The sequence below is a fragment of the Hibiscus syriacus genome, unplaced genomic scaffold (genome assembly GCF_006381635.1).
Source record: "Hibiscus syriacus cultivar Baekdansim isolate YM2019G1 unplaced genomic scaffold, ASM638163v2 tig00003041_pilon, whole genome shotgun sequence".
Lineage (NCBI taxonomy): Eukaryota > Viridiplantae > Streptophyta > Magnoliopsida > Malvales > Malvaceae > Hibiscus > Hibiscus syriacus.
Window position 1 is genome coordinate 5658991 of NW_024061960.1, and position 22770 is coordinate 5681760.

Here is a 22770-nt window from a genome sequence, read left to right on the forward strand (position 1 = left end):
TGTGTTCCTTCAAATTGAACTCGATTCAAAAGTTTGTAATGGACCAAGATTGAGGGTTTGGTAGTCTAAGGGGACTCCAACAAGGATAATTTGATGACCCTTTTAACCATAGAGCCAAACCCAGCATATAGTCAACTTAGAACTCTAATCTTGGAAATCCCTTGAAGAGAATACACAAGGAAAAGTTCTTTATGAGAATTTGCGGTTAGGCTTACTTCTCCAAACATGCAAGTGAAAGATGTAAGATCCAATCGACTGGTAATACAGAGCATGGAAAATGTTAGACAGTATGCCCATAAATGGAAGGACATAGCTGTATAAGTACATCCACCCTGTAACATCCTCCATACCGGGTTATTGATTAAATTGTGATATTTAAAAATTCAGTGACCTAATTAGATAAATTGAAAAGTTTAAAGAATTGATTGAAATGTTTGGTGTAGGATCAATTAGCAAAGAAGGAGGAACTAAAGGGGTAAATAAGTCTTTTAACAATGGAAACAATTAAATATTAGTTGATGATATTTTATACCCACGTGGAAGTTAGTGGGGAAGACCAGAGTTTCCAGATTTCTCTTCTTCTTCATTCTTCTTCTCCACCGTGAAGCCAAGCTAAAGGTGAGTTTTCTTGTTGATCAAATCATGGATGAATTTAATGTTGCTTATTGATCATTAGATAATAACTAAGCTTAAGGAAAGCTTAGGTTATCTTAAAACCATAAGATGAGGAGTATATGAAGAATTAAAGAAAGGAAGTAGAAAAGTGAAATCTTAGATTAGAGTTCATAAAAGAATTATAAGTGGGATTTGACTTGTCATCAAGCTAATTAAGGAATATAAAGTGTTAGAATAGGGATTAGAACATGTTGGAATTTGAGTGAGATTCTTAAATTCTATAGGGAAGACTGGATTTTTAAGTTTTAGAGGTATTGAATGGATAATAATTAATTTAAGTAAGTGTATGCAAATTAGGGATATGAAAGGAGGTGAATTATGTAGTGTTGAGGGGATTATGAAGGGATTTCGTGCTAAAAATAACATTTATGGGCTATGTGCATCGATTCACATTCAATGTGTACCGATGCATCAAGGGTAAAATCCCAGAAATTATTCAAGGTGTATCGATGCACATGAAGTGTATCGATGTACTCCTTTAAAATAAAAACATCGAATGCAATTAGTGCATCGATGTACCCCCTTGAGAAGAAAACATTGAATGTAATTTGTGTACCGATGCACGAGTAGTGCATCACACATTAAGGAGTGCATCAATGCATACTTTATTAAAAGATGAAAATAGCTTTTCTTTTAACCTAAAAATGATAGTTTAGAATATATAATTAGTATACTGATAAGTATCAATGTATTACTATATAGATACAGAGCTTAAATAAGTTCCAGAACAATTGCCCAGCAAGATCGATCGAGGGAAAGGCAAAGAAATATAGGTGAGTGCATATGCATAACATGATTTTCGTAGTGTATCCAGTTCTAGACTTGTGATAAGTCTAGATTCAATATATTGATGCATGATTCATTTTATATCATGAAATGTAATAGAAATTCATACTATGTGTATTGTGTAATATGTTTTAAATGAATATGTATGCAAAGTTATATGAACTATGTGATGAAGGTAAGGAAAAGGATATGTATATGTGATATACTATGTAGATTGAGAAAAGCTCATGTTATGTAGATGAGAACTATAGGTATAATTGGCATGCCAAGAGTAGAGAGTCTATGCGGTCATTCGAGAGATATATGTATTCCTTGGAACATGTGTGATGTCTTTTGAGACACGTACTTGATCATTGGCATATGTATATGATTCTTAAGGAATTTTCTACGTGGTCATTAGAGACATCTTATATAGCACTACGGTGCAATTCTACGCGGTACTTCGGTGCAATTCTACGTGGCACTTCAGTGTATTTAAACGAGCTGTGGTGACAACATAGTGCATAACCTCACAGTACTCACATACCTTAGGTTCTCAGTATGGTATCATGGGCCAATAAACTTATTAATACGAATTCATGAATGTTAATGGAATATGCTTATAGGTAATGAACATAGTGATATAAACTGCATTGTTAAGTATAAGACTTCATCTCATTTCATCTTATTATGACATTTTCATTACATTTCCTTGTTGTTATTATTATTATATTGTCTCACTAAGTCGATGACTTAGCGTGTGAGTGTTTCACACGTAGGATCCGAGAAAGTAGACGAGACAGGTTAAGCAGTAGGACAACATTACTCCTGCAACTATCAGATCAGAGGCAACTTAATCAATAAGTCATTTTGTTATATAAATGAATGTTGGCATGTAATCAAAGGGTCAAGTTGTGTATGCTCTGAGTATTTTGATAAACTTGTATTAACATATATATATTATTGTATTTTAATAATATAAGTTCAAATGTTTTATCATTTTTTAGAATATTGTTTTTTATAGTCAATGTGACATCATGGACTCATATCCGGGTCGGGTATGGGTTGAGGGTGTTACATTTAATGGTATCAGAGCTATGGTTTATCCAATTTTAGGCATAATCCAGATTCTATAGAGTTTTTAAATGGAATACATGCCAACATATAGTGAGAACATCTGATCTGGCATAGTTTGAGTATGTTGTTTTGCTAATAGAACAATGTGTTTATTTTATTAGATGTTCAGACATAATAGCTCCTGAAGTGAAGCGGGAGAAGATAGGCCTGCTGAAAGCAGTAATTCACCTGGCCTGACCAGGCAAGGTGAAGGACAGACATCTTAGGGAGTGTCTGTACAAGACCAAGACACTTTCTTCAGGACGTTGGACGCTATTCTGACGTGTCTTCAACCTCCTGCCCCACCAACTCAAAGAATGAATGTAGCAAAAGAGTTGAAAAGTTTGGGAGCTCCTGAATTTAAGGGAGAAGCCGAGGAAGGTCCGGTTGTGGTAGATCTCTAGTTAAATGATTTGAAAATCATGTTAGATGGTCTCCACTGCTCTGAAGTGGAGAAGTTAGATGGAGATGTCTCTTTACCGAGGGGTTAGGCGAGAATATGGTGGATGAACGTCACCATGAGGATGTCAAGTGACCAGTTGACTTGGTCTTTATTCTTAGAAGAATTTAAAAACAAGTATATTGGAGATAAGTTTATTCGTCAAATGAAGCAGGAGTTTATGAACTTGAAACAGATGAGCCGCTCTATATATGAGTATGAATGTGAGTTCAACAAGCTGAGTCGGTTTGCATCTGAGCATGTGCCTACTGAAAAAGATGCTTGTGAATGGTTTGTGGAGGGCTTACGCCCTAGATTGAAAGAGATGTTGATAGTATTAAACTTGTCCTCGTTTCAGGAGGTGATCAATCGTGCAAAGACTCTTGAAAGGGCTTAGAATGAGAGATTCGGGGACTCAAGAGTTCAAACATCAAAGAGGACAGGTGCTTCTTCCAGCTCAGCACCACCAAAAAGAGGAAGAGACTCAGGATTTCGATCATAAGTTAGATCAGAATTAGTTGCATCATCTGCTAGGAGAGTAAGTCAGGCAAGGCCTAGACAGACACAGTTAATGGGATATAGTGTTGTGAGATCTAATTAGGGTCAAGCAAGACAGTGTCAGCATTATGGGAAGAACCATTTTGGGACATGTCGGATGGCTTCCGGAGCTTGTTTTCAATACGGAGATGCCAAAAATTTTATCCGAGATTGTTCGTTAATGGTTGGAGTGTCTGTATCATCTGAGAGAATTGGTTCTCCCTCACAGAGAGGTCGGGGAAGAGGTAGAGGAAAGAACCAGTCCGAATCCTCTGCTCAACCTGATATTTGGTCAATAGTACATGTATACAATTTAAAGACAAGTGAAGACCGTGATGACCCTGATATTATAATAGGTACTTTTCAGCTACATGATAAATTAGTATTGGTACTGATTGATTCGGGTTCTAATTATTCTTACATTACAAGTAAATTAGTAAATGAATTGAGGATCCCCTTAGAAGCCATGAGTAATGAGATTATAGTAACTAATTCTTTAGGGCATAGTGCTCGGGTGAACAAAGTCTGTAAGGGGTGCCCTATAAAGATTCAGGGAATTGAATTCCCTGCTAATCTGATGGAATTACCCTTTGATGAGTTTGAAATAATTCTGGGAATGGATTGGTTGTTTTGTTACTATGGGCATGTTAATTGTAGATCGAAAAAGGTAACCCTGAAGAGTCCAGGAGGAATAGAAGTAAGTATGATCAGTGAAATGTTTAATCCTTTAACAAATGTAATATCAGTAATGTCTGCTAAGAAGCTATTGCTACAAGGATGTCAAGGTTTTTTTACAAATGTGATAGATACAAGAGCTAAAGAGAAAGGATTAGATGAGATTCCAATAGTTCGAGAATTCCCTGATGTTTTCCCTACTGAGTTGACATGATTACCTCTAGATAAAGAGATAGAATTTTAAATTGAAGTAATGCCAGGAACCGCTCCAAGTGCAATGACACCTTATCGAATGGCTCCGAAAGAATTGAAAGAGTTAAAGAATCAATTGCAAGAATTGCTAGAGAAGGGATTTATTCGACCAAGTGTGTCACCTTGGGGAGCTCCAGTGTTATTTGTCAAAAGGAAGGATGGGTCAATGCGTCTCTGCATTGATTATCGACAGCTTAATAAGGTGACCATCAAGAATAAGTATCCCCTCCCGCGCATTGATGACTTGTTTGATCAGCTAAAGGGAGCTTCAGTATTTTCAAAGATTGACTTACGTTCTGGTTATCACCAATTGAAGATTCAGGAGAAAAATATTCCGAAGACGGCTTTCAGAACGAGATATGGTCATTATGAATTCATCGTAATGCCATTTAGAGTAACGAATGCACCTGCTTCTTTCATGGATCTCATGAATAGGATTTTTCAACCCTATCTAGACCAGTTTATAGTTGTCTTTATTGATGACATACCGGTGTACTCGAAATCTATTGAAGAGCATAGTACACATCTTAAGATAGTTTTGTAAATTCTTAGGGATAAGAAACTTTATGCTAAATTGTCCAAATGTAAATTTTGGCTAAATGAAGTAAAATTTTTGGGGCATGTGATCTCTGTCGATGGGATTATAGTGGACCCTCAAAAGGTAAAAGCTATAATAGACTGGGAAGTTCCAAAGAATGTATCAGAAGTCCGGAGTTTCCTTGGACTTGCCGGTTATTATCGAAGATTCGTGAAGAATTTTTTGATGATAGTGATGCCTTTAACGATACTGATGAGAAACAACGTACCGTTTATTTGGACTTTTGAATGCCAATAAAGTTTTGAAGCTTTAAAGAGAATTATGACAGAAACTCCTATATTGGTTCAACTGAAATCTGGCAAGAATTTTGTCGTATACAGTGACGCGTCACACAATGGGTTGGGGTGTGTATTAATGCAAGAAGGGAAGGTGGTAGCGTATGCATCGAGACAGTTGAAACCACATGAAAAGAATTACCCCACCCATGATTTAGAAATAGCTGCAGTGGTGTTTGCTCTCAAGATTTGGCGTCATTATCTGTATGGAGAATGATGTTACTTGTATACGGATCATAAGTGCTTGAAATACATGATGACTCAAAAAGAGCTTAATTTGAGACAAAGGAGATGGGTTGAGTTTTTGAGAGATTATGATATAATAATTGACTATCATCCCGGAAAGGCTAACGTGGTAGCAGATGCCTTGAGTAGAAAGACGTTTGCAGCTTTACGAGCTATGAATGCAAGATTATCTTTAACTGGAGATGGCGGTTTATGTGCAGAATTAAAACTTAAACCAGCATGGTTGGACCGAATAGGAGAATTGCAAAGCCGAGATGAAATATGCTTAAAAAGAATAGAGCAAGTAAAGAATAAATAGATTAAAGATTTTGAACTGAAGTCCGATGGAAAATTGTATTATAATGAAAGAATTGTGATACCAGACGATGAAGAGTTGAAGAAAGATTTATTGACAGAGGGTCATTGCAGTCCATTGACGATGCACCCGGGTGGAACCAAGATGTATATGGATTTAAAAGATCGGTATTGGTGGCCAGGGATTAAACGAAGCATTACTGAATTTGTGTCCAAGTGCTTAACATGTCAGAAAGTCAAAGCCGAACATCAAGTTCTGTCTGGATTATTACAAACACTTTCCATTCCATAATGGAAGTGGGAAAATATAACAATGAATTTTGCTTTGAGGTTACCCCTGACTCCAAACAAAAGAGATTCAATTTGGGTAATTGTTGATCGATTGACTAAGTCAGCACATTTCCTTCCCGTCAGAACAGATTTCTCTATGGAAAAGTATTTGGAATTGTATATTAAAGAAATTATTAGATTGCATGGAGTGCCTGTTTCTATAGTTTCTGATCGAGACCCTCGATTCACCTCGAGATTCTGGAAATCCTTGCATGGAGCGTTGGGGACTTGCTTAAACTTTAGTATCGCTTTTCACCCCCAGAAAGACGGACAATCAGAAAGAACTATTCAAATATTGGAAGATATGTTGCGAGCATGTGTCATTGAGTTTAAAGGGTCGTGGGAGAAATATTTACCACTGGCGGAGTTCGCTTACAACAATAGCTATCAGTCTAGTATTAAAATGATACCCTATGAGGCGTTATATGGGAGGAAATGTCGTACGCCATTAAATTGGTATGAGCTCAAAGATCAGAATGTACTCGGTCCAGATTTGATTCAAGATATGGAAGAGAAAGTTTGGGAAATTCAACATAACCTAAAAGTGGCATTTGATCGGCAAAAGTCCTATTTTGACAGTAAAAGAAAAGAGATTGAATTTGAAGTTAGAGATAAAGTGTTTCTCAAGGTGTCACCCTGGAAAAAGATATTACGATTTGGCCGGAAAGGAAAGCTAAGTCCTATATTCATCGGGTCATATGAAGTTGTTAAAAGAATAGGACCAGTGGCATATCAGTTGTCTCTGCCACCAGAAATGGAGAAAATCCATAATGTTTTCCATGTGTCCATGTTACGAAGATATAGGTATGATCCCTCTCACATCGTTACACCAGAACAAGTATAAGTTCAACCTAATTTAACCTATAAAGAGGAACCAATACAAATATTGGCTCACAAAGTCAAACAATTGAAAAATAAAATGGTTCTGTTGGTCAAAGTTCTTTGGATAAATCACAAAGTAGAAGAAGCAACGTGGCAACGTGAAGAGGATATGTGATTTTAATACCCCCATCTGTTCGTGCAATGAAAATTCGATGATGAATTTTCTTGAGGGATGGAGATTTGTAACATCCTCCATACCGGACTAGTGATTAAATTATGAGATTTAAAAATTCAGTGACCTAATTGGATAAATTGAAAAGTTCAAACAATTAAATATTAGTTTATGATATTTTATACCCACATTGAAGTTAGTGGGGAAGACTAGAGTTTCCAGATTTCTCTTCTTCTTCATTCTTCTTCTCCACCGTGAAGCCAAGCTAAAGGTGAGTTTTCTTGTTGATCAAATTCTTGATGAATTTAAGGTTAATTATTGATCATTAGATGATAACTAAGCTTAAGGAAAGCTTAGGTTATCTTAAAACCATAAGATGAGGAGTACATGAAGAATTAAAGAAAGGATGTAGAAAAGTGAAATCTTGGATTAGAGTTCATAATAAGAATTAGAAGTGGGATTTGACTTGTCATCAAGCTAATTAAGGAATATAAAGTGTTAGAATAAGGATTAGAACATGTTGGAATTTGAGTGAGATTCTTAAATTCTATAGGGAATACTGGATTTTTAAGTTTTAGAGGTATTGAATGGATAATAATTAATTTAAGTAAGTGTATGCAAATTAGGGATATGAAAGGAGGTGAATTATGTAGTGTTGAGGGGATTATGAAGGGATTTCGTGCTAAAAATAACATTTTTGGGCTATGTGCATCGATGCACATTCAATGTGTACCGATGCATCAAGGGTAAAATCTCAGAAATTGTTCAAGGTGTATCAATGCACATGAAGTGTATCATTGCACTCCTTTAAAATAAAAGCATCGAATGCAATTAGTGCATCGATGCATAAGGAGTGCATTGATGCACCCCCTTGAGAAGAAAACATCAAATGTAATTTGTGTACCGATACACGGGGTAGTGCATCGATGCACACATTAAGGAGTGCATCGATACACTGTAGAGTGCATCAATGCATACTTTATTAAAAGATGAAAATAGCTTTTCTTTTAACCTAAGAAATGATAGTTTAGAATATATAATTAGTATAATGATTAGTATCAATGTATTACGATGTAGATACAGAGCTTAAACAAGTTCCAGAACAATTGCTCAGCAAGATCGATCGGGGGAAAGGCAAAGAAATATAGGTGAGTGCATATGCATAACATGATTTTCGTAGTGTATCCAGTTCTAGACTTGCGATAAGTCTAGATTCAATACATTGATGCATGATTCATTTCATATCATGAAATATAATAGAAATTCATACTATGTGTATTGTGTAATATGTTTTAAATGAATATGTATACAATGTTATATGAACTATGTGATAAAGGTAAGGAAAAGGATATGTCTATGTGATATACTATGTAGATTGAGAAAAGCCCATGTTATGTAGATGAGAACTATAGGTATAATTGGCATGCCAAGACAAGAGAGTCTACGCGGTTCTTCGGGACATATATGTATTCCTTGGAACATGTGTGATGTCTTTTGAGACACGTACTTGATCCTTGGCATATGTATATGATTCTTAAGGAATTTTCTACGTGGTCCTTAAGGACATCTTATATAGCACTACGGTGCAATTCTACGCGGCACTTCGGTGCAATTCTACGTGGCACTTCGGTGCATTTATACGAGCTGTGGTGACAGCATAGTGCACAACCTCACAGTACTCACATACCTTAGGTTTTCAGTATGGTATTATGGGCCAATAAACTTATTAATACAAATTCATGAATGTTAATGTAATATGCTTATAGGTAAGGAACATTGTGATATAAATTACATTGTTAAGTATAAGATTTCATCTCATTCCATCTTATTATAGCATTTTCATTATATTTCCTTGTTGTTATTATTATTATATTGCCTCACTAAGTCGATGACTTAGCGTGTGAGTGTTTCACACGTAGGATCTGAGAAAGTAGACGAGACAGGTTAAGCAGCTAGACAACATTACTCCTGCAACTATCAGATCAGAGGCAACTTCATCAGTAGGTCATTTTGTTATGTAAATAATTGTTTTCATGTAATCAAAGGGTCAAGTTGTGTATGCTCTGAGTATTTTGATAAACTTGTATTAACATATGTATATTATTGTATTTTAATAATATAAGTTCAAATATTTTATCGTTTTTTAGAATATTATTTTTTATAGTAAATGTGACATCCTGGACTCGTATTCGGGTCGGGTATGGGTTGAGGGTGTTACACACCCATTAAAGAAGATAAGTCAATTATGCTCTTTTTGAGAATGAGAAACTTGATAATCCAGTAAGAAACCACCAAAGAAAAGGAAGAGGTAGATGAAGTTGGACATTTTACCAGAAGTGGGAGATGTTATTCTAAGGATCCTCAGAAGCAATGTCCAGTTGACAAAGGGAAAAAGGTTGAATTGCAACTGAAAGAGGATGAAACTGTCATCAATGAACCTATAACTAAAAATGAAGCTGTAGAATTCTTGAAGTTTCTCAAACACAGTGAATACAGTATTGTTGAGCAGTTGCACAAATTGTCAACTCGTATATCAGTCTTAGCACTTTTATTAAGCTCAAAAGCACATTGTAATGCTTTGTTAAAAGTGTTAATTCAAACTTTTGTGCCAAAGGAATTGCATGTAAACAAATTGGATAGGCTAATTGCAAATATACAGACTGATAATTTCCTCTCTTTTTTCGAAGATGAAATTCCTTATGAGATAAGTGGTAACCCTAAAGCTTTTCACATCACAGTTAAGTGTAAAAGACATATTTTATCTCGAGTGTTAGTAAATAATGGCTCAGCTTTGAATGTAATGCCATTAGTGACTTTAAAGAAATTACCAATTGACAGCACACTCATGAGAAATAGTCAAAGTATTATCCGAGCTTTTGATGGAACCAAGAAAGAGGTATTAAGAAAAATCGATATTCCCTTAACTATTGGTCCAACTACATATGAGATAGAATTCCTTGTAATGGATATTATACCCATTTACAATTGTTTTCTGGAAAGACCCTGGATTCATCAAGCAGGGGCAGTCCCATTCACATTGCACCAAAAGATCATTGGAATTTGTCAACGCCACATTTGTAGATGTGGGCAAAAGGATGCCTAAACCTAAAATTTTGAATTGCACTAAAATAGGACTTAGATTGACCTTATGAAATGGGGCAAAAATTGGAAAATGATTAGGAAATTATTTGTAAGGACCAATTAATCCAGTTCTTCCTATCTCCAAGAAAGATCGATTTGGCTTGTGATATCAGCCGACCATGAAAGAGAAACAGAGGGGTATTATAAAAAGTCAAGAACTGAGAAAGGCAAAGTTAGCTGAAGAAGATCTCACATGGGAACCAATGACTTTTCCACCATTGAATAATACTTTTGTGTCTGGAGGACATGTTTTCCAAGAGAATTAGCAAAGCAAAAGGTTGATTATTGAAGATGCTTTGAAAGAAATGAGTATCAATGTCCTATTAGATGATGAATATGTAGAAAAGAAAGCTATGGGCATTTACCCCGCATCATCGAACTTTGAGTTAAATAATTGGACTGCAGAAGAATTACCTAGAGTTTTCAAATCTTTTTCAGAGAACTCAAATATCAATGAAATAGATGCTGATGATATTGATCCGGAAATTGATTTTGAGAAGCTTATGTGTCCTGAGGAAGTTGAGGGTTATGATGAAGAATGTGATTTACCTTCCGAGCTGTTAAAAATTGTGGAAAAATAAGATAAGCAAATTCTACCTCATAAGGAACTTATTGAGATCTTAAATTTAGGGACTGATGTGGACAAGAATGAGGTAAAAATTGATACTACTTTATTTGATAGAGGACGTCAGAGCTTGATTAAATTGCTACAAGAATATAAGGATGTATTTGCTTGGTCATAAGAGGACATACCAGGATTGGATACATAATTGGTAGTACATAAATTACCAATAAGACCCGAATGTAAGCCAGTGCAACAAAAGCTGAGAATAATGAAACCCGAAATTTTACTCAAGATCAAAAAAGAAGTAAAAAAAGCAATTTGATATTGGGTTTCTTAAAGTAACCAAATACCCTGAATGGGTAGCAAATATTGTCCCTGTAACAAAGAAAGATGGTAAAGTTCATATGTGTATTGATTATCGAGATCTTAATAGAGCCAGTTCGAAGGATAATTTTTCTTTGCCACACATAGACACATTGGTGGACAATATTGCTAAGAATTCTTTATTCTCATTTATGGATGGTTTTTATGATTATAATCAAATCAGGATGTACCCTCATGATATGGAAAAAAACAATGTTTGTCACCTTATGGGGAATATTTTGTTATAAAGTGATGTTGGTTGGACTAAAGAATGCAGAGGCAACATATCAAAGGGCTATGGTAACATTATTTCATGACATGATGCATAAAAAATAGATATTTATGCCGATGATATGATTGTCAAAGCCAAGTCAGAGGGAGATCGTGTTGAGAATTTGAGAAAGCTTTTCCAAAGATTAAGAAAATGTCAGTTGAAGCTTAACCCCAATAAATGCACATTTGGAGTGACATCTGGTAAACTATTAGGATTTGTCGTAAGCCAAAAAGGAATTGAAATAGATCTAGATAAAGTTAAAGCTATTCAAGATTTGCCACCCCCACGGACACAGAAGGAGGTTCGAGGATTTTTGGGTAGACTAAATTATATAGCTCGATTTATTTCACAGCTAACTGAAAATATGATCCTATTTTTCGCCTCCTTAAAAAGAGTGATTCTGGGACTTGGAATAAAGAATGTCAGGAAGCCTTTGAGACAGTTAAGAAATATCTATCAAGTACCCCCATCTTGGTACAACCCATCCCAGGAAAACCCTTAATTCTTTATTTATCAGTCTGGGAAAATTCAATCGGGTGCGTATTAGGACAATATGATCAAACTGAGAAGAAATAAAGGGCAATTTACTATTTCAGTAAGAAGTTCACTGAATGTGAAACAAGATATTCTCTAATTGAAAATTTGTGTTGTGATTTGGTATGGACCACTCGAAGGCTTAGACAGTACATGTTGTGTCACATTACAAGGCTTATATCTAGATTTGATTCTTTGAAGTATTTAATGGATGTACCCGCATTATCTGGAAGATTAGCTCGTTGGTAAATTCTGTTGTCAGAATTCGATATCCAATATGTCAGCCAAAAAGCAGTAAAAGAGAGTGCAATAGCTGAATTTATTGCAAGTAGAACTTCTCAAGAATATGAGCCAATAGATTTTGATTTTACTGATGAAGATTTGATAGTAATTTCAATGGACGAATCAGTTACATCTCCTGATGAATATTGGAAGTTGACTTTCGATGGTGCTTCGAATGCTTTGGGGCATGAAATTGGGGCGATTTTAGTCTCACCAAAAGAAAAGCATTATTTGTTTACTAGTTGACTTAATTTTGATTGCACAAACAATATGGCTGAGTATGAGACATGTATTTTAGGTCTTAAAGCTGCAATTGAACGTAGAGTAAAAATGCTCAAGGTATATGGGGATTCAGCTCTGGTAATTGACCAAATTAGAGGAGAATGGGAGATAAGAGATACTAAGCTTGTAAAATATCAGAAATTGGTTCTGGAACGCATCAAAGAATTTGAAGAAGTGACTTTCTATTACATCCCAAGAGAAGAAAATCAAATGGCAGATGCCTTGGCAACTTTGACAGCCGCATTTAAAGCAGATGAGTATTCAAACATGATGTCTATTGAAATACATACTTATGAATATCCAGCTTATTGTTTTAACATTTAAGAAGAAGAAGATGAGAAACCTTGGTACTATGATATCATGTAATATATAAGATATCAGAGTTATCCTGAACAAGAAACTGAAAATGATAAGAGAATTATTCGAAGAATGACATCAGGATATGTACTAGATGGTGAAATTTTGTACAAAAAGAGCCTGGATCAAGTCTTATTGAGATGTGTGGATACCAAAGAAGCCAAAACAATTCTTGAGGAAGTGCATGAAAGAATATGTGGTACTCATGCTAATGGGCATACAATGGCTAGACAGATTATGAGATTTTGATACTATTGGTCAACTATGGAAACTGACTGTACCAATTATGCCCGAAAATGTCACAAGTGTCAAATTTATGGAGACATGAAGCATACTCCTCCTCATCCGTTGTATGCAATGACAACTCCTTGGTCATTCTCTATATGGGGCATAGATGTTATTGGGCAAATTTTTCAAAAAGCTTCAAATGGCCATCGCTTCATTTTTGTAGCAATAGACTATTTTACCAAATGGGTAGAAGCAGTTTCTTATGCGAACATCACTCAGTATACAATTTCTAAATTCCTGAAAAAGAAATCATTTGTCGATATGGTTTGTCGGAGAGAATTATTATCGATAATGCTTTGAATTTGAACAACAAGATGGTGAAATCAGTTTGTGAACAGTTCCAAATAAAGCATCATAATTCTACCACTTATCGCCCAAAAATGAATGGAGCAGTTGAGACAGCTAATAAGAATATCAAGAGGCTTATAGAGAAGATGACTGAAACTTATAAGGATTAGCGTGAGAAACTACCATTTGCTCTATTAGCTTATCGAACTTCAGTACGAACATCAGTACAAACATCGATTGGTGCAACTCCATTTTTATTAACCTATGGGATGAAAACATTCCTACCTATTGAGGTAGAAATTCCTTACTACGAGCTTTATCAGACATAAAACTAGATGAAGCCAAATATGATCAGTTGAATTTGATTGAAGAAAAGATATTGAAAGGCATTTGTCATGGTCAAAAATACCAGAAGCATATGATACGAACACATGATAAGAAAGGTTCTTGAAACAGGTAATGTCTATTCTGTCTCTATTGAAAAAAAGAATAAACAATGCCTGAACATGAAGCATTTCACATTCTTAAAAGCAAGTAGCCTGAGAAATCAGAAAGGTTGGAGAATTGAACTTGAAACATTTACCTTCGGAGCCTCCACGCTTCACTATAAAGTCAAAACACCGAGAGTAAAAGTCCAGATCTAGGCCGAGTGGGAGTCTTTTAGGGCCAAAGGGGATCGAAATTGGGTAAAGGACATCGAAAGCTTTTATTTGGGGTAATTTTCTAATTTTCGTCAACCGTGGATGGTGGCCGGCGGTGGACGGACTTGACGGCGTACGGTGGCCGCAAATAACTAGCATCCCTCCGGTGAGAGATTTTTAGTGAGAAACTAGAGAGAATTCTCTCTTCTCTATTTTAGAGAGAGAAAAAAAATGAGAGAAATGAAGAAGAAGTGGCCTAAATAGCCGGTTAAGGGTATATTTATACCCTCCCTAAAACAACACCGTTTAAAGGAGGGGCTTCCATGTAATTTGCGTATGGGTGAATCATGCTCGCAGTCTATGTACTCTGTAAGTCTTCCATTATAATAACCGAAATCAGGTTTCTATATCTTTTAATTTTGTCTTCGCATTTTATTTTATTTGTATTTTAATCCCTACCACCTATATATATATATATATATATATATATATATATATTTAGGATAAATTACATGTTTAGTCCCTAAATATTAATAAGTTTATATTTTGACCTATATATATTATTTTAAGGGAAATTATATTATTAATATATATTTTTAATAATATTTCGAATTAGGTTAATTAATTCTAATATTTTATGTTTTAATTATTAATTATTATTATTATATAATTAATTAATATTAGTATTTATATTTTAGGATTATTATCATACATAATTTATAATTTAATCTATGTGAATATAATATTCAGTATTATATTAGATTTTTTAATATTTATATTAAATACTATTAAATTCATGATTTATTGCAAAGACGCTAATTAATAAACACTGGTACTAATTTTGCGCGTTATGGGGGTGCTAATCCTTCCCCATAATTAACCGACTCCCGAACTCATTTTTCTCGTAAGCAGACCCGAGTTGTATTATTTTAATATTATTCTTAGGAATTTTATTAGAATAATATAACATTTTGGTGACCAATCTCACCAAATTAAAATATTAGTGGCGACTCTAGAACTTGGTGTTTCATCTGATTCAAGGAAGATAAACACTTACTTTTTCGAGACTAGTTACACTCTTTGAAGTGTACTATTTGCACTCTCCGTCGCCGGGCAGAGAAACGTCTCGACACTATTCAAATAAAAAAATCATAATCTAATAATTAAATTAATTAGGATAAATTCATTAGGTGATTTCAATAATAAAGATAATGTAATTTTTTTTAAAAGGCTCAGATTTAAATTAATAAAATGTATGTGAGTTTATTATCAGTTGACGAGAAAAATTATATAATAACATGTAAATAAAGTAGAGTATGGAAACAAGAGTATTAAATTTAGGGGTTTGTAAAGTGAGTCGGTGCATGGATTTAGGTGATTAGTAGGTAAGACCTTTGCTAGAGATCAAGTGAGGATGAAAGCTTGATACTGTACCATGTGAGGCCACTAATTAATGTGACTCATCAAATTTCTTCAAGTTCGTGATTCCTACATTTAAATCCAAACACGGTTCATCAAGTTAATTCTTGATCATAGGTTCGTAATAACTACATTTCTTCGCAGCATGTTAATCTACTCACATGGCACGAACTTCTCCTTTTTCCTTCAAAGAGATGAATCTGAGAAGTGGGATTTTGTGTAATTTGTTGGGATGATTGCAATGATTTTGCCTCTGAAATGATGCATGTGAAAAGTTTGTAGAGAAATAAATTGAGAGAAAAAAAAGGAATACGATGGATTCGATGGTTATTGGGTCGAAGTCTCATAGTATAAACATTGTCATATATCTAATTAGCTGAACCTTATTCTCATATGTCATGGGATAAGGGGGAGGTAGGATAGTAGGCTGCACCCAACGCCAGGTTGAGAACAATTTCCGTAGGAGACCTTCGAATTATGAAATGCCCTCCGTGGGACTCGATCCCACTACCCCAAGGTTAAGAACCTTGTACTCTACTAATTGAGCTGGATGGTCATTTCACATTGTCATATATCTAATTAGTACATTATTATATTTATGTTATTTCTTTTACTAAGAGTAAAAATTCGTATGAAGGAAGAATTGTTATAATATTATATTTTTCTATCATCAAGTAATTCATCTTATATAATAAAGAAAGGACGTTGAACACAATCACAATTTCAATCAGGGTAAGCTACGTATTTAATACTTAAATTATCAATTCTGATTTGTTTTTAATACTTAAATTTTTAATTTTTTCAAAAACATATCAAAAGTTTAGTTTTTGTTTCATTTTAGTATCCCGCCCTTAAGTTTTGAAAAAAAAAGGAAAGTCTGTGTACCAAAACACATTTAGTACATAAATCATACTTAAGTTTTAAAAAAATAAAAAAAATTAGGTACTAAAACGGATTAAAATTGATAGTTTAGGTATTAAATGCGTTAAGTTTTTAAGGACGATGTATTAAAATGAAACAAAAAGAAAACTTTAGGAATGATTTTAAAAAAATCAAAGTTTAGGTACTAAAATGAACCAAACTGATAGTTTAAATACTAAATACGTAATTTACCCTTCAATCAAATACCTACCACAGCACTGTTCAATTTCAGGTAGTCGATTTGGGTTTTAGTTTAAATATAATTTTGTGGTTTGGGCTCAATCGGATTTTGAGGTTTCAAAGTTGAGACTGACTTGGTGTTCGTTACATTTTCAGGTTGGGTTTTAGTTTCATTTCAGGTTCAAAGGAAGGGATAACTTTTAGGTAATGGTTGGTTCAGCTACGAAGCCATTTTGGTGATTTTCAAATTTCTTTATATTTTAAATACTTTTTTTATCTTTTATAAAAATATTTATTTTCGTTTTTTAAAGTTTATTATACTCTTAAATTTTATAAATTTATCCATTAATATAAAATTATGTGTTTATCCCTAAATGTATAGGCATGTTTAGCTGGAGGATTCGTGTGTATGTGCTAGGGAATGTAAGGTGTGGAGAGCATGTTTGGTAAGAAAGTACATGTGTATGTGCTGGGGAGTGTTGGGTGGTAGGAGGAGCTGTGCGTGTGTGTGAGTGCTTAGGTAGTTTTGGGGCAGGCTGGTGGAGAGTAATGAGCATATTGTTGCTAGTAGTTTGTGTGTATAGGGTTGGATTGAAGGGAAAACGGACTTGGATAGTCTCCCTTTAAAAAAATTAAATAAAAATATTTTTTTTATATTTTTAATTGATAATTTATTTTCTTCTCTTATAATTTTTTTAAATTTATCCACTCTTAAAATTTTAAAAATTCGTACTCTAATATAATATCATGCGTCTATCCCTATATAAGTGTCTATCCCTATATAAGTGAAGGGTTCGTGTGAAGATGGTGTCTAGTTTGGTGATGGTTCAATGGATGGTGGCCTATGGCCAGACTATATTGGTTCTGCTTCATTTCCCAAATTTTAGCCGAGCAGAGGCTAGTAGTGGCCTCTTTTTACCGTTTTTTAAGGTATATTTGTAGCCAACTCAAAACTGAAGCCAAGCTTCGGATTAAATAAATAAAGATTTTGTCGTGATTAACAAATTTTATAGATAATCGTTTAATATAATGTTTGATGAACTGATCGTAAATGGTTCATATAACATTTGTTTATTAAATTAAATAATAAATAAGAATAAATTTTTTATGTTCATTTAATAAACAAATAAATACAAATAAATGTGTATTTAGTTTGTTTATATTTACAAACAAATTCGTTTATTGACTTGTTTATAAACTTGCAATTAAAAGGATAAAAATAAGAGAGGTTTAGTTGTCGAAAGGGCTCAAACCCGTGCCCCTTGGCATTAGCTCAACCATGCCCTTGCTATTTTGTCTAGGTTATGGGTAAGTTATAATTTATCTCGAAATTTCTATCAAACTCTTCTGAATATCGAATATGTATTATTATTTTTATTTAATTAATATTTCTAAACATATAAACGAATATGTTCCTAAATGTTAAATGAATCAAATACGAATTCTTTCAAAAATAAACAAGCAAACATAAATCAAACATGAACACCTTCAAAAATAAATAAACAAAAAACACGAACGCATCGTTGTTCATTCAAGTCTGGTTCATTTACACTTTTATTAAGATGTACGGGTGTTTGAGGATTATAGAGATAATTTGAGTGGGAGGGAATTGAGATATTGGGTATCGGGTCGACTTGGTTAGGAACTTAGGATTGATCGATTTAAGTTTAATATTAGGCTCAGTCAAAGTTTGGGTTTCAAGTCTGGATTTCATGTTAGAAAAGGTTCAAAATTTTAGATCTTGGTGAGCTTGAGAGTTTGAGGGTCTCGATTGATTTTACATATAGATCTGATAGATGAGTCCGAACCAATATGATACAATTATTTTTCTTTTATCTACGACCGAGCAATAGGAATAAGTCAAAAATAAAAAAAAAATAACAAAATTTATCTGATTATGAGATAAAATTTGAATTATGAGAGGATGATTTATTCATTCAGATTCAAGGAGGTAGAATTTAAAAAATGATGATAAGCTCCTGAGATAAGATTATGGAAATAATGAATAATAATCCTTATTTGATTTTTCTCTTTCGGAGAACTTATCTTTTTCTTGTCAAATGTGAGGATGCATTAGTATTGAATGTATCTATATGATTCATGCATATGTCTTGAATGTTCAATTTTTTAAGATTATATCTTAGAGTTTAGATAGATTTATATCTTAAGAAAAACTTAAAAATATCATTATGAAGAATTTCGTAAAATATTCAAAACATAATATCTTTTTTAAGAGAGGTCGTGAAAATTATCTCAAGAAATATACATTTATATTTCAAAGGAGACGTGATTTATTTTTCAAATGAGTGAGATATATCTCAAAAGAGACGATGTTTATGTTTTAAGATAAATTGATTTATATCCCAAGGGAAATGAGATTTATGTTTAAATAAAAACAACTCAAGAGAGAGATTTATGATTTAAGGAAAATAATTTGTATTTCAAGGGAACGGCATTTCATGTCTCAAAGGAGACGAGACTTATATTTTAATGAAAAATGACTCTAATATTTTAAGAGAAACGAAATGAAGTGAAATTAATTTATATCTTAAAGGAGACAGAGTGAATATTTTAAGTAAAACTTTCGACATTTACAATTTTAGAAGTATCTTAAAAGGATTACAGAAACATTTTTAGGTAAAAATCAAAAAATAATTTAAGAAAAAGTCTTTAAAAAGAGGATTATTGAAAATTTGATAATATCTCAAAAGCAATTGAGAGACCAAATTAAGAATTTTTAAAATTTAGTTACTAAAATAAAATTAAAATTAAATTGGAGTGATGAAATTTATAATTTACTCTTGCAAAAGGCAGCGGTAAAAATATTTGGTTGGTGAGGTGCTGAGTGGGTAAAAAAGGGAGTAAAAATGAACTAATAATAAAATAAAGCGCGAGAAGGAATTAAGAGAAAACAAAACAACATTCAATAGTGTGTTCAAAAACTGAAAACTCTTTAATCCAAACCAAAATACTTTTATTTCAGCTAATATTCTTCAATTATGTTTATTTTCTATTTCTGAATTTTCTGGATTTTTTTGTGGTTTCACATGTCTTTCACATCTTCATCCGAAACATCTATAGCGGCGTCTGAACCTCACGCGCCGCTCCTCCGACCTAGTCAACCTGATGGCTCGGCGCCCCGCCGTGTCACACTGGCCCAGTTATTGGGGCGAGCCACGGGACGGCGTGGCGCTTCCATACTGGTGAGGGAGACGGCGGCACGTGAGTTGGAGGAGCGGAGTGCCGATTGGGGGTACTCGAAGCCGGTGGTGGCACTGGATATGCTGTGGAATACAGCGTTCGTGGCGGTGTCGGTGGTTATGCTGATCTGTACGGCGGACGAGAGACCTAATACTCATATTAGACTCTGGATCTGTGGCTATGCTTTGCAGTGCTTCGTTCATGTTGTTTTAGTGTGGTTGGAGTACAGGCGAAGGAACAGTAGTAGAACATCTGCTAGGGATGAGGAGAGTGGAGATGCAGTTTCTGGAGATGTTAATGATAGTGAAGATGATGAAGACGTTATTGGAAGGAATCTTTTTGGTTCAAATGAATCAAGGTCAGTTTCTTTTTGTGTAATTTGACTTTTTTTTGTGTTTTTAAGCTACAAATCTTGATTGGAGTTTTTGTTTGTTTAATTTTGGAAATTTTTAATGGTTTATTGTTCCTTAGTTGAATTTGGAGGAGGATTCAAGTTTTCTTTTAGGATCGAATTTGTTTTGGAGCATGAAGTATTATGTTCTGAAAATTTTGATGAAAATGTTACTTAATTTTTGTATTAGATTGGATTAGGGTTTGGGGTCAATTTGGAATTCTATTTCTTTTTTGGGATGAATTAGATTAGGGTTTGAGTATCATATTGGCTTTTCAGGTTTAGAAGATTTGAGTCTCGGGTTATTCTCAAGGAATTGGAAGGCTATGTTTTGGTGTTATCATTTATTCTATTTATGCCATTTTTTATGGTTTGCTAATATAATTGGTTAAATTATCATTATCCTTTTAGTCTTCATTTTCATGGTGAGTGCTATGTTGAAACTTAGGGAATGTTTCTGGGCAGTGAATTAGGCTGCATCGGTTTTTTGAAATTTGAATGCTTCCCTGATTCAAATACAAGAACCAGAGTCATATGGCATTGGAAAAAGTGAATGCCAAACTGCCATTATCTATCTAAGGGACTTAGCATTGAGCTTTGGATGATGGTATGGTAACTCAAAACAGCACGTACAAACACTTTTTTTCAGCCTTTATGCACGATGGAGAAGCTTGGGAGATAATCGTGTCTTATCTTGTAATCAACAACTTTTCTACTGGCATTATATTTTATTTTAGATAGTTTTCTATTTTGATTACTGATCAATCCAAGTCACCAAAGCAATGAAATTGTTGGCAAACTATCATTTGAGTGGATTTTTTGTACTGTCCATCTAGGTTTGCATTTGTTTGCTGTTGTGGAAACAGTAACTTGGCATGATCAAGTTATTATTCTTGTACTGATTTGATGATGTAATGGGCAGTGTACCTAAACGGTGTGAATCATTGAATACCATGGCATCATTTATTTGGTGGATGGTTGGCTTCTATTGGGTAGTTTCCGGTGGTGATATCCTTCTGCAAAACGCCCCACGATTGTATTGGTAAGCCAACCTGTTTTTTTTTTTGCAAGCACCTTATTCTTCTGTTAGGTTTACATATTTCTTAGTTGCATATTGATTTCCTCCTCGATGGAAAAGAGAAATACATACAAGAGTTTTTACCTATAGTTGCCAAGTTATTGAAATATTCTACACCAGTTATCATCTCATTCTTATATAAAATCTATGGTGTTGTCTCCTTGAAACGCAATCATGCTGTTACCTTTAGAATTTCTTTCCCTGTTTCTCAATTTGTTGCAAAAATAAAGTTGATTTTTAGTTAAGCCAAAAAAGAAAAAAAGGTAGTAGAGTACTTTTACTTGTTAAGCATTTTGGAATTTCAAATACCATCTCCCTAAAAGAATATCTAGTCTTTTCCTATCTTCGAATTTATATGGCTATGTTCTCCAGACTGTATTTTCTCTAAAGCAGATTTGTCATACAATAATTCGGCATGGATATGGGATATGATTTTTCAAATATCTGGAAAATTGTTTATAGAAAACAGAGCATATGTGGTTGGATGCATACCTGTATCCGACATTAATCCTTATTCCGGGTAACATAGGTTTGTGGCATGTTTACTATGGTGTACGGATCTTTAATTTGTGACTTTTGCAGGTTGGCTGTGGTTTTTCTGGCATTTGATGTATTCTTTGCAATCTTTTGTGTTGTTCTGGCCTGTTTAATTGGGATTGCTCTCTGCTGCTGCTTGCCATGTATCATTGCAATTCTTTATGCTGTTACGGAGCAGGTATCGAAAAACACATGTTATACTTACTGAAAATTTTATAGAAAACTTGGCAGTGGTACTTAATAGCATTTTCTTATCTTGTGCTTTATATTGATCAGGAAGGTGCATCAGAAGCAGATCTTAGTATCCTTCCAAAATATAGATTTCAGATTATAAACAACAGTGAGAAGGGAGCAGGGAAAATGATCCCCGTAGAAATGAGCAGCGGTTACTTCGCAAATGAGCGCATACTCTTACCTGAGGATGCAGTAAGTTGCAACTCAATCTGATACCGTTCTGGTGGCTCCTTTGCTCAATGTGATTCCTTTTAGGTGACAGCTTTGCTATTCAAATCATCTGTTCTTTTTCTGCAGGAATGTTGTATATGTCTGAGCTCGTATGAAGACGGGGTGGACCTCCATGCTCTCCCTTGCAACCACCATTTTCATTCAACATGTATTGTGAAATGGCTTAAGATGAATGCAACATGCCCTCTCTGCAAATACAATATTTTGAAGGGAAATGAACAAGTATGAAAGAAAAGGAGAGCAAGCCTTGGATGTTGTCGGATTAAGTCGTCGGTGATACTCTCTGTGTATGTACAGAAGAAACCTTATGTTACGAAGAGCCGCAACTGAACATGCTGTTATATATTCATTCTTGGCTTCATTTTTT

At 34.3% G+C, this 22770-nt stretch overlaps 2 protein-coding genes across 2 annotated transcripts; both read left to right on the forward strand.

Annotated features, from left to right (window-relative positions):
• The first annotated feature begins 570 nt into the window (after positions 1-570).
• Positions 571-22636, forward strand: LOC120169960 (E3 ubiquitin protein ligase RIE1-like). Its single transcript, XM_039178034.1, has 6 exons — positions 571-585; positions 19764-20290; positions 21246-21365; positions 21984-22116; positions 22215-22364; positions 22470-22636. The coding sequence occupies exons 2-6, from the start codon at positions 19779-19781 to the stop codon at positions 22629-22631; spliced, it is 1077 nt and encodes a 358-aa protein (XP_039033965.1). The 5' UTR covers positions 571-585; positions 19764-19778; the 3' UTR covers positions 22632-22636.
• LOC120173474 lies at positions 11619-12961 on the forward strand. Its single transcript, XM_039180632.1, has 3 exons — positions 11619-11739; positions 12336-12521; positions 12654-12961. The coding sequence occupies exons 1-3, from the start codon at positions 11619-11621 to the stop codon at positions 12959-12961; spliced, it is 615 nt and encodes a 204-aa protein (XP_039036563.1).
• Positions 22637-22770: the final 134 nt, after the last annotated feature.